This window comes from Petromyzon marinus, chromosome 7 (assembly GCF_048934315.1).
Source record: "Petromyzon marinus isolate PM22_M1 ecotype Great Lakes invasive population chromosome 7, UKy_Petmar_22M1.pri1.0, whole genome shotgun sequence".
NCBI classification, from domain to species: domain Eukaryota; kingdom Metazoa; phylum Chordata; class Hyperoartia; order Petromyzontiformes; family Petromyzontidae; genus Petromyzon; species Petromyzon marinus.
The window spans coordinates 10,139,051-10,151,963 of record NC_133673.1 but is presented as its reverse complement, the minus strand read 5'-3'; the positions used below and the strand labels follow the sequence as shown (position 1 = coordinate 10,151,963).

The following is a 12,913-nucleotide window of genomic DNA, read 5'->3' as shown; positions in this document are numbered from 1 at the left end:
GTGGGCTAAAGTAGTGAATTATTTGTCTTTTGTCAACGTGACACATCTGGACCACCCTGCACAAGTCATGCATTGGGTATGGGCTCCACCTGGGCAAAGCCCGCTGAGTGTGGAGGTGAAACCTCCCACCTGGCTCCACGTGTGAGTCATCGCCCGACGTCACCGCCCTCCTATTTGGCTCCGCCCCTTTTCCCCATCAACCCCCCCATCACTCCCGCCTGTTTTGACGTCATTCTCACTCCCTCCCCCCCACCGGATCGGCCCTCGCGCGCCCTCCTATTGGTTGGGCGGGGGCTTTCACCCCCTCCCTTCTCCCGCCCTCCCTCTACCGCGCACCCACCCCTATCCCCACGCCCTTCACCCCCCCCTCCCACCTCGCGCGCCAACCAATCGTGACGCGCGATTGGGGTTACGCGGTTGCAGGCCTAGCCCTGTGATTGGTGCGTTTCCTGGTGGGGGGAGGGGCTGAAGGCCGTGGTGTTTTTTCGTATTTCGAGAGGGAGTTTGGCGCGAGCGTTGCGCGGGAAAAACTAAAAAAAAACCGACGGCGAGAGAGAGGAGCGCGAGCAAGCGGTACGGAAACCACTCGTACAACTTATTCACTAGCTCTCCCTCTCTCTCTTTCCCCCCCTCTCCCTATTTCCTCTCGTTCTCCTCACAATACCTCGCTCGTGCGGTGGTAGTGGTGGTGGTGACTAACGCGCGAAGAAGATCTTCCACGGCCATCGTAGAGCGTCCCGGGGCCGCGCGGGGCGCGGGGGGGAGACGCCTTCTTCAAAACCAGGTTCGTGAAGTTTGTTTTTCTTCTTCTTCCATGTATAGAAAGTTGTTTGCGGCGAGTTGGCGCTACGAACCCGGCCACCCGAGTTCACTTCCCGCTGAACGACAGTGACGGATTATCTTGAATAGTTTCTGGACTCAACCTTAAGTGAGTAACCGTACCCGGCGCGGTGTGTAAACATCAGCCGTGGGAGATACAAAGGCGGCCGGGCGTGGTTGTTGGGCACCCATCGCCGCATATGTGGTGCTGGTTACGTGAGTTACTCTCGTGGAGTAAACGAGTTGCCGCTTAAATGTGGTCAGCCCTCGGTTGGGCATGTTGCATAGTGCTTGGACTCGCTACTCTTTACCAGCTTCTTATTCTCGATTTGAAAGCTTTCGCGACCGCAGGGATCCATACTGTTTGGGTCTTTCGGCAAAGTCACGTAGGTAGAACGTAGTGATCAATTCTTCTTCTTCTACCTACGTGACTTTGCCGAAAGACCCAAAGAGTTATAGCTTGTAAAACCCTTGCCGACTTTCGTACGTCGCTCGTCTACTAAAACACTACGCGGTCGCAGCCACGGGCGTTGTTACGATTAATACTAATACGCAGCGTGGTCCTGTGTGTGTGTAAGTGAATTGCACACACGAGTTAGGTAAACGATGTATTTACATTAGAATAACCGCGGACTACATTTGCGTTCCAATGGGAGGAAGCAGGAGGAGGTTACACGTCGACTCCCTCTGCCCAACTTCCCGCTCTTATTTCTCTCAACGCGAATTCTTATAGGTTTTTTTTTTCAAACGTCACTTGTTGACGACGTTTCGAAGTCGTCGCCGCGTATTTTAACGGCGTTCCCTCAACCAGTGTTTCGTAATTCACGGCGCTTTATTTTAAACGCGGGAACGCTGTTTTTAAAGGCGCTTTTGAAATTTGAATCAAAATTTGGCGCTGTCTGTTGCCCCGAGTTCCTACGCGCCCTTCCTATTAACGATTATAACATTACCCTCAGCGCAGGCTGCACTATTGTTAATAATACTCAACAGCTGTTAACACAAATGTATATCGGCTGTACGAGGTTTTATTTCCAATGAATGTATACTTTGGCAAATTAACACGGCTAACTTATTGCTAAGCATTGACCTGGGCCGTGTAGGGAGTGGGAGTCATCACGGTAAGAGAAATAGCGTACTGGAAGTTTTGTTTTTTAATAATTATAATTGTTTTAATATTTTGTTTACGTTTGTATTTATAAAGTGTGTGTTGCTGATAAGTGTGCAGGAATGAGCTCTGGGGGGAGTGAGAATACTGGGAACCAGGTGACCCTACTATGGTCCAAAGAACAGAAGGTTGGTCCACTGTACTCCACAGTCTGTTCTGTACAATCCACCCAGTACATTCTGTACGTAGTACTTTAAACTACACAATACAGTCTACACTCCATGCAGTACGTTCTACACACTGTACAGTTTAGAGTAATCTACCCTGAAAATGATCCACTCTACAGAGGATTCCACTGTCTGCACTAACTATTTTTATGTTTGATTAATATATATTGGAATGGGATAATGAATCTATAATGATGAGAAAATTTATCACAACAGAAAAATTCAAGCTGGAAAGAAATAGATTGACTAACACATTCAGTTCTCAAAAGCACTGAATGTGTGGCCATTTTGTTGGTATGACCACATTTTCTCAATTATTTCAGTTGGTGGTCTATAAAATAGCTACATTCAGTTCTTTTGAGCTGGTGGCCTGCACACATGCAATACAAACCATTGCGTGTTGTTACATCTAAATGGATCTCTAAGGTTTATTCATGGTTCGTACTTGTAAACATACAAACAGTGCAGGCTGCTGTTGCCATTCGTTGTGCACAAGTTCACGTCTACAATACTACTACGTAAGTGTAATGAAAATGCGATATTCTTTCCAGGAAAACTGGCCAGGCGACGTGGTAAGGAAAATCCCAAAGACTCCAAAGAAGCATGAGTTGGCATTGCAGATCGTCAACTGTCAAGGGGACAGAACGCCGACCAAGCCGCAATGCGGCGAAGATGAGCCTTGGGTCACGCCCAAGCGGAGGAGGAGTACTTCCCCGTGGTCCACCAAGGCTGGCACCGACCCCTTGACCCCCACAGCAAATTTAAAGATGCTCATCAGTGCGGCCAGTCCAGAAATCAGGAACCTGGAAAACCGAAAGAAGGTTCTCTTTCGGCGTCTTGATAACGTGTTGGATGACGAGAGCTCGCAGGTTTGCACCGTGTTTATACTTAGATTATTGTGGTTTGTTGGCCTTTAATGCATTCACCTCGGTTGTCTGCAGCTATTCTAAATGACAATTATAGGGAGTATAGAATCATATTCACTAGATGTGGGCTGGTGCTCTTCTAAAAGAAAATCACCTATTTGTGGTCTGAGCTGACATTTTTAATGCAGCACACATCTTGCATACATTTTGTGGTGAAGGTTTTTCTCTCTCCGTTGTGGGTTTTAGGATACATTTTTTGGAGAGGAATTTGAGCGCTCAACTGGCAGCCGAAAAGAAAAAAGCCTGGGTCTGCTTTGCCTCAAGTTCCTGGCCCGCTATCCAAACTACCCGGCCTCTACCTCTCGCTACACCATTTCCCTGGATGAAGTTGCTGCTGAGCTCAGTGAGTGGAACTTGTACAGCAGTGTTATTTCAGAGGGGGGGGCACTTTTGCCGATAAAGCATCGGTTTAACATGTAGGCTTTCGCGACCAATATCATCCATCATAGTGTTCTTTCGGGTTAGATGGCGTAAATATATAAGGCATAAGTGTGAGGACCGCCATACCGCCTGCAAGGTGGTGTTTTTTTCACGTTTGTGTATTTTTGGCGGCCGCACATCAGGGGCCCGCACTTAAGTCCACCAGTAGTCCGTGTGCCTTGAAATGAAGAACATTGCTGTACAGTCCTAGTTGGCATACTTAATTTGTTTAAAATATACACATTTTGTGATTGGTTCTATAAATATTGAAAAATTAGTTCATGATTTTTTTCTAAATGTATGTAAAAATAAACATTTTGTATTATTGCAATGATAACATTTCAATACCCTGATTTGTGTTTTAATTCATATTCTTTTCCTTAAAAAAATGTACATGAATGTAGGTAACATTTTAATGTACACGCTGCTAATAAGCGTAATATTTAAGGAATGCCAGTAGAAGTTTTGTTGACAACCGTTATTAACTTTTATTTTATAAACCTCAATGTTTGACAGGTGTCGAGCGACGGCGGATATACGATATTGTGAATGTACTGGAGAGCTTGGATCTAGTTAGTCGTGCCGCCAAAAACCGCTACTCGTGGAATGGGCGGCACAAACTGCCAAGCACACTCGCCTTGCTGCGCCAAGCTGCCCAGCAGCAGGGCTTCGCCGCTCTGGCCAATCGCTTCCAAGACGGTGACGCGGAAACCTGTACGCACGTTGACTCCAACACGCACAGTCAGATGGAGCTCAAACGGCCACCCAAGGCTGAGTTCAGCTCGCTGCAGCAGGATAAGCGTCCCAAGCCGAGTACGGAGCATGTTTTGCTGTTTTTAGTCACATCCCATGTTACAACAAACTTACAGCATGTTTTTTTATGGATATGCCAACATTTAATTTCACATTGTACTGTGATTAAATTTAAATGTTTAATTCACCAAGGTCATCCTTGCACAAGAGGCATGTTTCATGTGTCTCAATGGGTTGATTTCATCTCCTGTTGGAATAAGGGATACAATAATAACAACCCTGTTTTAATATTTCTTAGTTGCATGTGGATGAATATTTGTTGGGTTTTTTTCACAGCACCTTTTCTCTTTGATTATTCATTTCTTAAGGGTCAGCATTGGTGACTCTTAGAACACTTAACTTGTCACTTTTTTAAATCAATAAACAAGAGCCTAATTGATTTCATTACTTTGGAAACTGCACTTTGTGCTGTTAGGTGGTGGTCGGAAGGACAAGTCTCTGAAAGAAATGAGCAAGAAGTTTGTGATGCTTTTCCTGGTGGTGAGGAACAATGTGGTATCACTGGAAATGGCTGCCAAGGTTTTGCAGGGAGGAAGCCAGTTTGATGTTCGAGACAACTGCAAGCTTAAGAGTAAGTCTATATTTTTATTTTAAAAATTATTTATTTTCTATTTATTTTATGTATTTTTTTATCTTGTGTAGCAATGTAACCTCCACTAAGGAGGTAATGTGGGTTTGTAGTTAGCAGGTTCCACATCAATGAACAACTTGATTTGGCCATGAATATCAAGTGCTCGTTTGAGATAAACATTTTGCAGACAAACCACATCTAGTTCAAATTGTAATATATTTGTCAAGTGATGTTTCTCGTAATTAAGTGTGTTAGCAGCAGGTACTTAAATTGTGTTTTGAATATTTTATGTTCAGCTAAAATCCGACGGCTATACGACATCGCGAACGTGCTGACGAGTCTGAGCCTCATCAAGAAGGTGCAGGTGATGGAGGATCGAGGGCGCAAGCCTGCCTTCCAGTGGGTAGGCCCTGAAAACCTGCCCGAGGTCAACGGTGAGTATCCATAACCCAGTTGGCACTGACTCTTACTGATCCGTGTGAAAGATGACAGTGCAAGGAACTTCAGAACAATGGAGGATATTTGAATTTATAACAGTCACAGCTTGTTTGTATGCATGCCATTAATTTGTCACTTGCATATTGTCGGAGGTGTTTAACTTAAAAAAAATTCTCAATTGCATATTTGTCCTCTTTCATCAGAATTTGCTGTCGTCAATGCCGTGCCAGTACAACTTGTGACTGCGACTGTGCGTGAAGCAGTAGCAGGGGAGGTGTTGAGTGTGAAGGTGTCCAGCCCCAAGGTGGCCCGTCGTGTGCCACGTGATGGGTTTGTGCGCCACTCCTCTTTTCAAACCAGCAGTAGCGGCATCGAGGCTGAACACAGGAAGATCAGCTCGGCACCATGCAGCCCCATCAAACGTCATTCTGGTGAGTGAGAGCCAACAGATAAGAGGCTAAGATGTGAATAATTAATTTTTTATAATAAGGAAGTCCTCAATGAGCCTTACAACTTTTTTTCATGAGGGTTCTGCTATGGGGTGCTAATGTAAATTATGAATATTTGGCATATGGGAAAACCCCAGGATACCTGGAGAAAACCCACACAGATGGATTCAATCCAATTGCTGTATTGCCATCTGGCCACATCGCAGCCCAGAGGGTTTGTGAATGTCGCAGATTATGTGATCCACCAACCCTTTCCTCCAAAGGATTAAATTACAAGTGTACCACCACATGTAATCCTGCTGTGGTGGTACGTAGACCCCATGAACTGGATTTTGGGCAGGTGTTGCAAAATGAAGACAATAGTTATGTTTGTTCACGCGTGCATAAAAAGAACGGTTCAAACTCAACTTCGATCGGATGTCATGGTTATAAAGTACTATTGACATGGTTGTTGCTCCGTATTGTATTTAATGTGTTTACTTCATGTGCTTGTTAGATGCCTGCTGTCTTGGGCTAAACGATCTAAGCAGAATGGACCAGCTGGCAACTATTTGCAAGTTACACCTGGAAGCACAGTAAGTATAATGAGCATTTTATCAAGTGGCACATTGAAAAACATTAGTAAGGTATAGATGTACTGACTAGTTTGAATTCTTATTTATTTAATAGACATCGACAACAAACCAAAAACATTTTCCAGTTGTGTGGCAAAGAAGCAGTAAATTCCAGCACTGGCTTATTAGCAGCGCTCAAACTTCGCCTTCAGATTCCTAAATTCCTTACAGCATTAAGCTGCGCATTTTCCCATAATTGCACAAGCGTAAACGCTTGTCTGGTGGTGCTGACGCGTGCAGGCCCAGCGAGGGAGTGGCAAGCCAGAACTTGCGGCAGCACGCAAAGCCGCTGTCAGAGGCCCAGGCACCGACAGGGAAAGTGCAGCACACTGCATCTGTATCTCAAGCCCAGGTGTGTGCACACATTTCCATTTTTTTTTCTTTTTATGGACAAGAATACTTTGTTTTCTTTGTCTTCGCAATACAGTATGTGTTCCTTCACATACGCGTATTTTATAGCTATGACTTTGTATCTTGTAGTTTGCGTACAACTCGCACGGACTGATAAGTTTAAAGTGAAAATTTCAATTAAAATCAAATGTATTTTAATTCCAATGCTTTTATTTCACAGTTTCACAGGTAAATTATTAATTGTGTTATTTCAGAATAAAACTTCTAAGAATTGCCTTTTTTCTTTTGCAGGTGGTGAGCAGTACAAACTCCGTAATTGGACGTGTGGCCGAGCAAAATGGCTCCTCTCCTCCATGTGAATATCATGAGAAGTCGGCATGTGGTTTGGAGGCTAAGGTTACTTCCCAACAAAAAGTCAAGCAGCCATCCCTTAATCCACAAGCACCAAGTACAGCAAAAATACAGGCTGCATGTGAAAACAACATGGTCTTCATAAATGTGAGGTTCCTTAATGCGCTACTACATTGATGGCACACCAAAGACTTGCCCATCTGTGGGGGTTCTGTTCTTGAAAATAGCTGCAGTCTGCAAATCCGCGATCTGCAAACTTAAAGGCATATGGTAAAAATAGTTTGGTTCGCAGATCGTAATACGACACCCCCTCATTTGGTTACACTACATTAACCCAAACATGAAAACGGGAAGTATTTTTGTACGTAAAATATTAATATTTTCTACAGCGTTAAATATTACCTGTACTGTAAATGTATAGAATGAAAAAAAACAGTAAATATGCAATTTAAACAAACTATACAGTGAGGGAAAAAAGTATTTGATCCCCTGCTGATTTTGTACGTTTGCCTACTGACAAAGAAATGATCAGTCTATAATTTTAATGGTAGGTTTCTTTGAACAGTGAGAGATAATAACAACAAAATCCAGAAAAACGCATGTCAAAAATATTATAAATTGATTTGCATTTTAATGCGGGAAATAAGTATTTGACCCCTCTGCAAAACATGACTTAGTACTTGGTGGCAAAACCCTTGTTGGCAATCACAGAAGTCAGACGTTTCTTGTAGTTGGCCACCAGGTTTGCACACATCTCAAGAGGGATTTTGTCCCACTCCTCTTTGCAGATCTTCTCCAAGTCATTAAGGTTTCGAGGCTGACGTTTGGCAACTCGAACCTTCAGCTCCCTCCACAGATTTTCTATGGGATTAAGGTCTGGAGACTGGCTAGGCCACTCCAGGACCTTAATATGCTTCTTCTTGAGCCACTCCTTTGTTGCCTTGGCTGTGTGTTTTGGGTCATTGTCATGCTGGAATACCCATCCACGACCCATTTTCAATGCCCTGGTTGAGGGAAGGAGGTTCTCACCCAAGATTTGACGGTACATGGCCCCGTCCATCGTCCTTTTGATGCGGTGGCGTTGTCCTGTCCCCTGAGCAGAAAAACACCCCCAAAGCATGTTTCCACCTCCATGTTTGACGGTGGGGATGGTGTTCTTGGGGTCATAGGCAGCATTCCTCCAAACACAGCGAGTTGAGTTGATGCCAAAGAGCTCCATTTTGGTCTCATCTGACCACAACACTTTCACCCAGTTGTCCTCTGAATCATTCAGATGTTCATTGGCAAACTTCAGACGGGCATTATATGTGCTTTCTTGAGCAGGGGGACCTTGCGGGCGCTGCAGGATTTCAGTCCTTCATGGCGTAGTGTGTTACCAATTGTTTTCTTGGTGACTATGGTCCCAGCTGCCTTGAGATCATTGACAAGATCCTCCCGTGTAGTTCTGGGGTGATTCCTCACCGTTCTCATGATCATTGTAACTCCACGAGGTGAGATCTTGCATGGAGCCCCAGGCTGAGGGAGATTGACAGTTCTTTTGTGTTTCTTCCATTTGCGAATAATCGCACCAACTGTTGTCACCTTCTCACCAAGCTGCTGGGCAATGGTCTTGTAGCCCATTCCAGCCTTGTGTAGGTCTACAATCTTGTCCCTGACATCCTTGGCCATGGTAGAGAGTTTGGAATCTGATTGATTGATTGCTTCTGTGGACAGGTGTCTTTTATACAGGTAACAAGCTGAGATTAGGAGCACTCCCTTTAAGAGTGTGCTCCTAATCTCAGCTCGTTACCTGTATAAAAGACACCTGGGAACCAGAATTTTTTCTGATTGAGAGGGGGTCAAATACTTATTTCCCTCATTAAAATGCAAATCAATTTATAACATATTTGACATAAGTTTTTCTGGATTTTTTGTTATTCTGTCTCTCACTGTTCAAATAAACCTACCATTAAAATGATAGACTCATCATTTCTTTGTCAGTGGGCAAACGTACAAAATCAGCAGGGGATCAAATACTTTTTCCCTCACTGTAAATACTTTGATCTACTATAATGGTGGCGTGTGCATTCTGCGACAGCAATTAGAGTACAATACTGTTCTTCTTTACGATGCATACAGGAATCTCGTGGTCAACTGCAAATGGTTGAGCCACAGGGGTGAGATTGGCAAACTATACCTCAATACAATTACGTGAATAGTCAAATCCGCGATGGGAAAAACCCGGGATGAACGATGTTTAAATGTACCGTTTTCACACTTGTTTTTACACCTTAAAAAATGATTTGTGATAATGTAATAATAATAATGTGATTTTTTTTATCCATGATGGTCCGGAATAAGTCTTGAGACTTTTTTAGGATGGTCCCATATTGAGATGTTTGACCTGAGGGTTTGGCTTTTGGAAGGACACGAGTGCTGTGAGAATCTACTGAAATCTCCAAAAAGAAGAGTTAAATCCACTTAGTATACTGCCATCTTCTGGATAACTCCTAGTTAGGCGGGGTTGGAAGTTTAGCAAATTTGTAAAATGCAACCCTCGCTTCCAAAGTGCTGAATTAGTTATGTGCCACCATGTCCGATGTGTGATTGCTTAAAACAAATTAGGTTTGTATTGTAGATGAAATGGCTCCCTCTCCCTAATCACTGCATGTCCAGTTGAATAATTTAGGTTAGAATTATACGTGATTTACAGCACATGGAAAAGGAAAAACATGTGCTTGGTAAATACTGTTCATGTAAAATATTTGCATGACATTTTGGTGGCTCAAATTGTCAAAATGCGAGCAAATACTCGTGTTAACAGTATTGTTCTGTTGTGTGTCCAGGGTTTCCAGCCTGTGGGATACATTAACTCCATACCCTTCACCTCGGTGACCAGCCCTCAGGAATCTGGCCAGGGCAAAGCTAATGGGCTTAAGGCCATACCCAACCAGTACTATTACATTTCTCCGCCTGCAGGTACTTGACCATGATGTGGAATTTCTTACAACTCTTGCTGCAGATCAAAAATTTATAAATCATTGTTGGCTTTCACTTGCTGATACATCTGTATCTTAGGATCTCAATTCGGCAATGTACAAAGCACATGCTTTTTACATGTATCCTTGCTTATGTATTAGTACAGCAGTCACCCTATACTATAGCTGTTTAACGTGTCCATAACTTTATTTGTAAATATACTATTAATCACTCTAAACATTCTGCCCAAGTTAACTTGCGCTGCAGGGAATTTATGATTCAACATTGATTTATGTTTGTAATATTTTTTTAATTTCTCTCGTGATGCGTTTTTTTGCTGCCCTTTGTATTTGCTTCATTTCTGTACTTTATTTAATTTGTTTAGATTTTCTCATTTTGGTGACCCCCCAGGTCACTTGAAAATTTTGAATTTCCTGTCTCGTTCTCACCTGGTTAAAATATAAACTTGAACCCTCAAAACATTGTGATTAGTTGAACATTATAATGGGGTTCTTTTACACATTTTCAGGCTACGTAATCTGCCAATGTTTATAAATAATTAACTTACATTTGAATGCGTGTCATTTCTTTGTTTAATAATTGCACAGGTTCTCATCCTATGCTGGCATTCTGCTCGCCAACACTCGCTGGGATACGAATGCAGCAAGGCATACAGCTGTCCCCGTCTGCGTGTTCTCCCTTGACACTCATCAAGCCACCATTGTCACCTCAGTCCAATTATGAGGAGACGCTCAAGCCGCTGTCACCAGCGCTGCAGGCACACCAAGGCCAGCCCTTTACCATTATCATGCACTCGGTAAGCCTGCTTAGACAATTCTCAAATCCTTAATTTATTATTTGATGGTTTCTTGTGTATACTTGAAGGTTTTAATTAAGAAATGCAATTTAGAAACAGCAGTAGGTTCACTGCTCTGTGAAACCAGTGACCCGAGTTCAGTTCCCGGCCATGACTACTAACAGTGTCAAGTGATTGGGTGATCGAGTCCTAGGCCCCCAACTCCACCTTCACAATCCCCCAACTGACCAATGTGGTGAAATATGGTGAAACAACCCCAATAACTGACACTGCTTGGAGAGTGGCTTCATTTAGCAGTGGACTGACAAACAGGCTGTATTTTGCTCAAACTACATCCAATATATTTAAATACATATGATTTGTCGAATGGATTAAATATGTATCTTATATTTTGATTAATCAGCAGTGTCCTAAGCCCCATCGTCTGTTGGGTCACCTTAACTTTTTTGTGTTTTTGATTCCTCTGAAAACTTTTTTGTTGTTGTTGTTACAGCCCCAGGCCGGCACGCCAAAGAGCACCCACATCCCGAATATGTTGGTAGATCACCTGTTCCGGACCCCCGGGGAGCTGCGTCTGGGCCTCGCACCTGCTGTCCCAGTGCGAACAGGACCGGGGGGTGGCTCCCTGTTGTCCTCCTCCCGTGGGGAGCCCTCGCTCATCCCTCAGCGACGTCTTAACCTAGATGACAGTTGATGGGGGGACGATAGCCAGTCAGGGCAGCTATACGTTGGTGCTAAGGTTATTATATACGTGTAGGAAGGCGTATAATACGAGAATCTTCATTGTTTGTCATTTCTTGTTGGAAGGTAAAATTGGTGTGGGGTAATGTTGCGATTTTTGGTGGTAACTTTGATTGTGTCACGAACTAATATAAATACATACAATACAAAATAGTTATGCTTTGAGTATATTGCATTTCATGGCTAATGGACAATTAATGCATATATGAGGAAAGAGGTATTATTTTTGATTACACATTGCAATTTCTGGCAGATTTTGCATTATTCATTACAATTGAACCCCAGACTAAGGACCACTATACATTTTTAAACCAAACTAAGAATCACAGCTGCAGAAATGTTTACTCACAGCACTAATCAAGCTCTGATGTAATGTATGTAAAAAGGTCAGCATTAATGTGTTTGCTAATCAAAATAACTGTTAACCTTAGAATCTTCAACAATGCAAAAACAACACTTCCAAAAATTGTAAACTGAGATTAACTTCAACCGTTGAATCTTCGTATTGTTGCATATGAGTTTGCTTGTGTTGTCGTTGCTTGTGTTGTGGGATTTGGTGTCTGCTTATAAACGTTGGCTCTGCTGTAGTAAATTTTTATATACCCTTTGGACCATTTGAAAAATCGAATTACGATGTTTATATTGTGTACAAAGCAATTGTAAGAATTTAGCTTTTCGTGTAAAAATGTTTATTTCTTGCAGCATACACTTGCATGTTTATTAATTTTATACCCATTTAATCTTTATTCACATTGATTACATATTTAATCTTGTGAAGCTTGTTTTAAAAAAAAAACAGGATACTGTACTTGATCTATGCAATGCACTAAATTGTTTGCTGTACATTAGAACTCATTTAGATACACTTGTACAGAGCCATATACTGTAATTACTTGAAAAGCAAATGCCAAACATCTTGGCTGTGATGAATCAACTTTAGTGCCCTGTTTTTAGTGGGAATGAGTAAATGGTGGTAATAGGTTACTTTTAAGTAATGTCAGTTTTATTAAGTTATTCAAACGAAATTTTAGATTTTTTTCCAAGTAATGATACTTTATGTACAGTTCAAATTTTAATGTGAAATAATGAGTTATAATATACTTGGATAGGCCTAATGCAGTGGTGCTTTTGGATATGTAAGGATTGAAAAATCCAGTACTGTACATCAAACATTAGTGTCCATCATGTCTATAACATCCCAAGCTACCCCTGAACCCCAGTGGAATTATATTTTAATAAATGTGAAGAACGTAATGGCGGTTTGGTTTCTTTTTGGATGAAAAGCTGAAACTGCAGAGCCACTGCTGGTGAAG

General features: G+C 42.5%; 1 protein-coding gene across 3 annotated transcripts; it reads left to right on the top strand.

Annotated features, from left to right (window-relative positions):
* Positions 1 to 461: 461 nt before the first annotated feature.
* LOC116939955 (transcription factor E2F8-like) lies at positions 462 to 12,854 on the top strand. Of its 3 annotated transcripts, none has more exons than XM_032949042.2 (14): positions 462 to 784; positions 2,045 to 2,112; positions 2,703 to 3,020; positions 3,264 to 3,420; positions 4,014 to 4,310; positions 4,726 to 4,881; positions 5,178 to 5,315; positions 5,523 to 5,750; positions 6,265 to 6,343; positions 6,623 to 6,734; positions 7,025 to 7,231; positions 9,910 to 10,042; positions 10,651 to 10,859; positions 11,353 to 12,854. In XM_032949042.2, exons 2-14 carry the CDS (start codon positions 2,047 to 2,049, stop codon positions 11,551 to 11,553), a joined length of 2,301 nt encoding a protein of 766 aa, XP_032804933.2. In that variant the 5' UTR covers positions 462 to 784; positions 2,045 to 2,046; the 3' UTR covers positions 11,554 to 12,854. The 3 variants fall into 3 exon arrangements, with proteins under 3 accessions (XP_032804933.2, XP_032804932.2, XP_075921469.1); XM_032949041.2 differs by having other exon boundaries at positions 2,038 to 2,112; XM_076065354.1 differs by having other exon boundaries at positions 2,021 to 2,112.
* Positions 12,855 to 12,913: the final 59 nt, after the last annotated feature.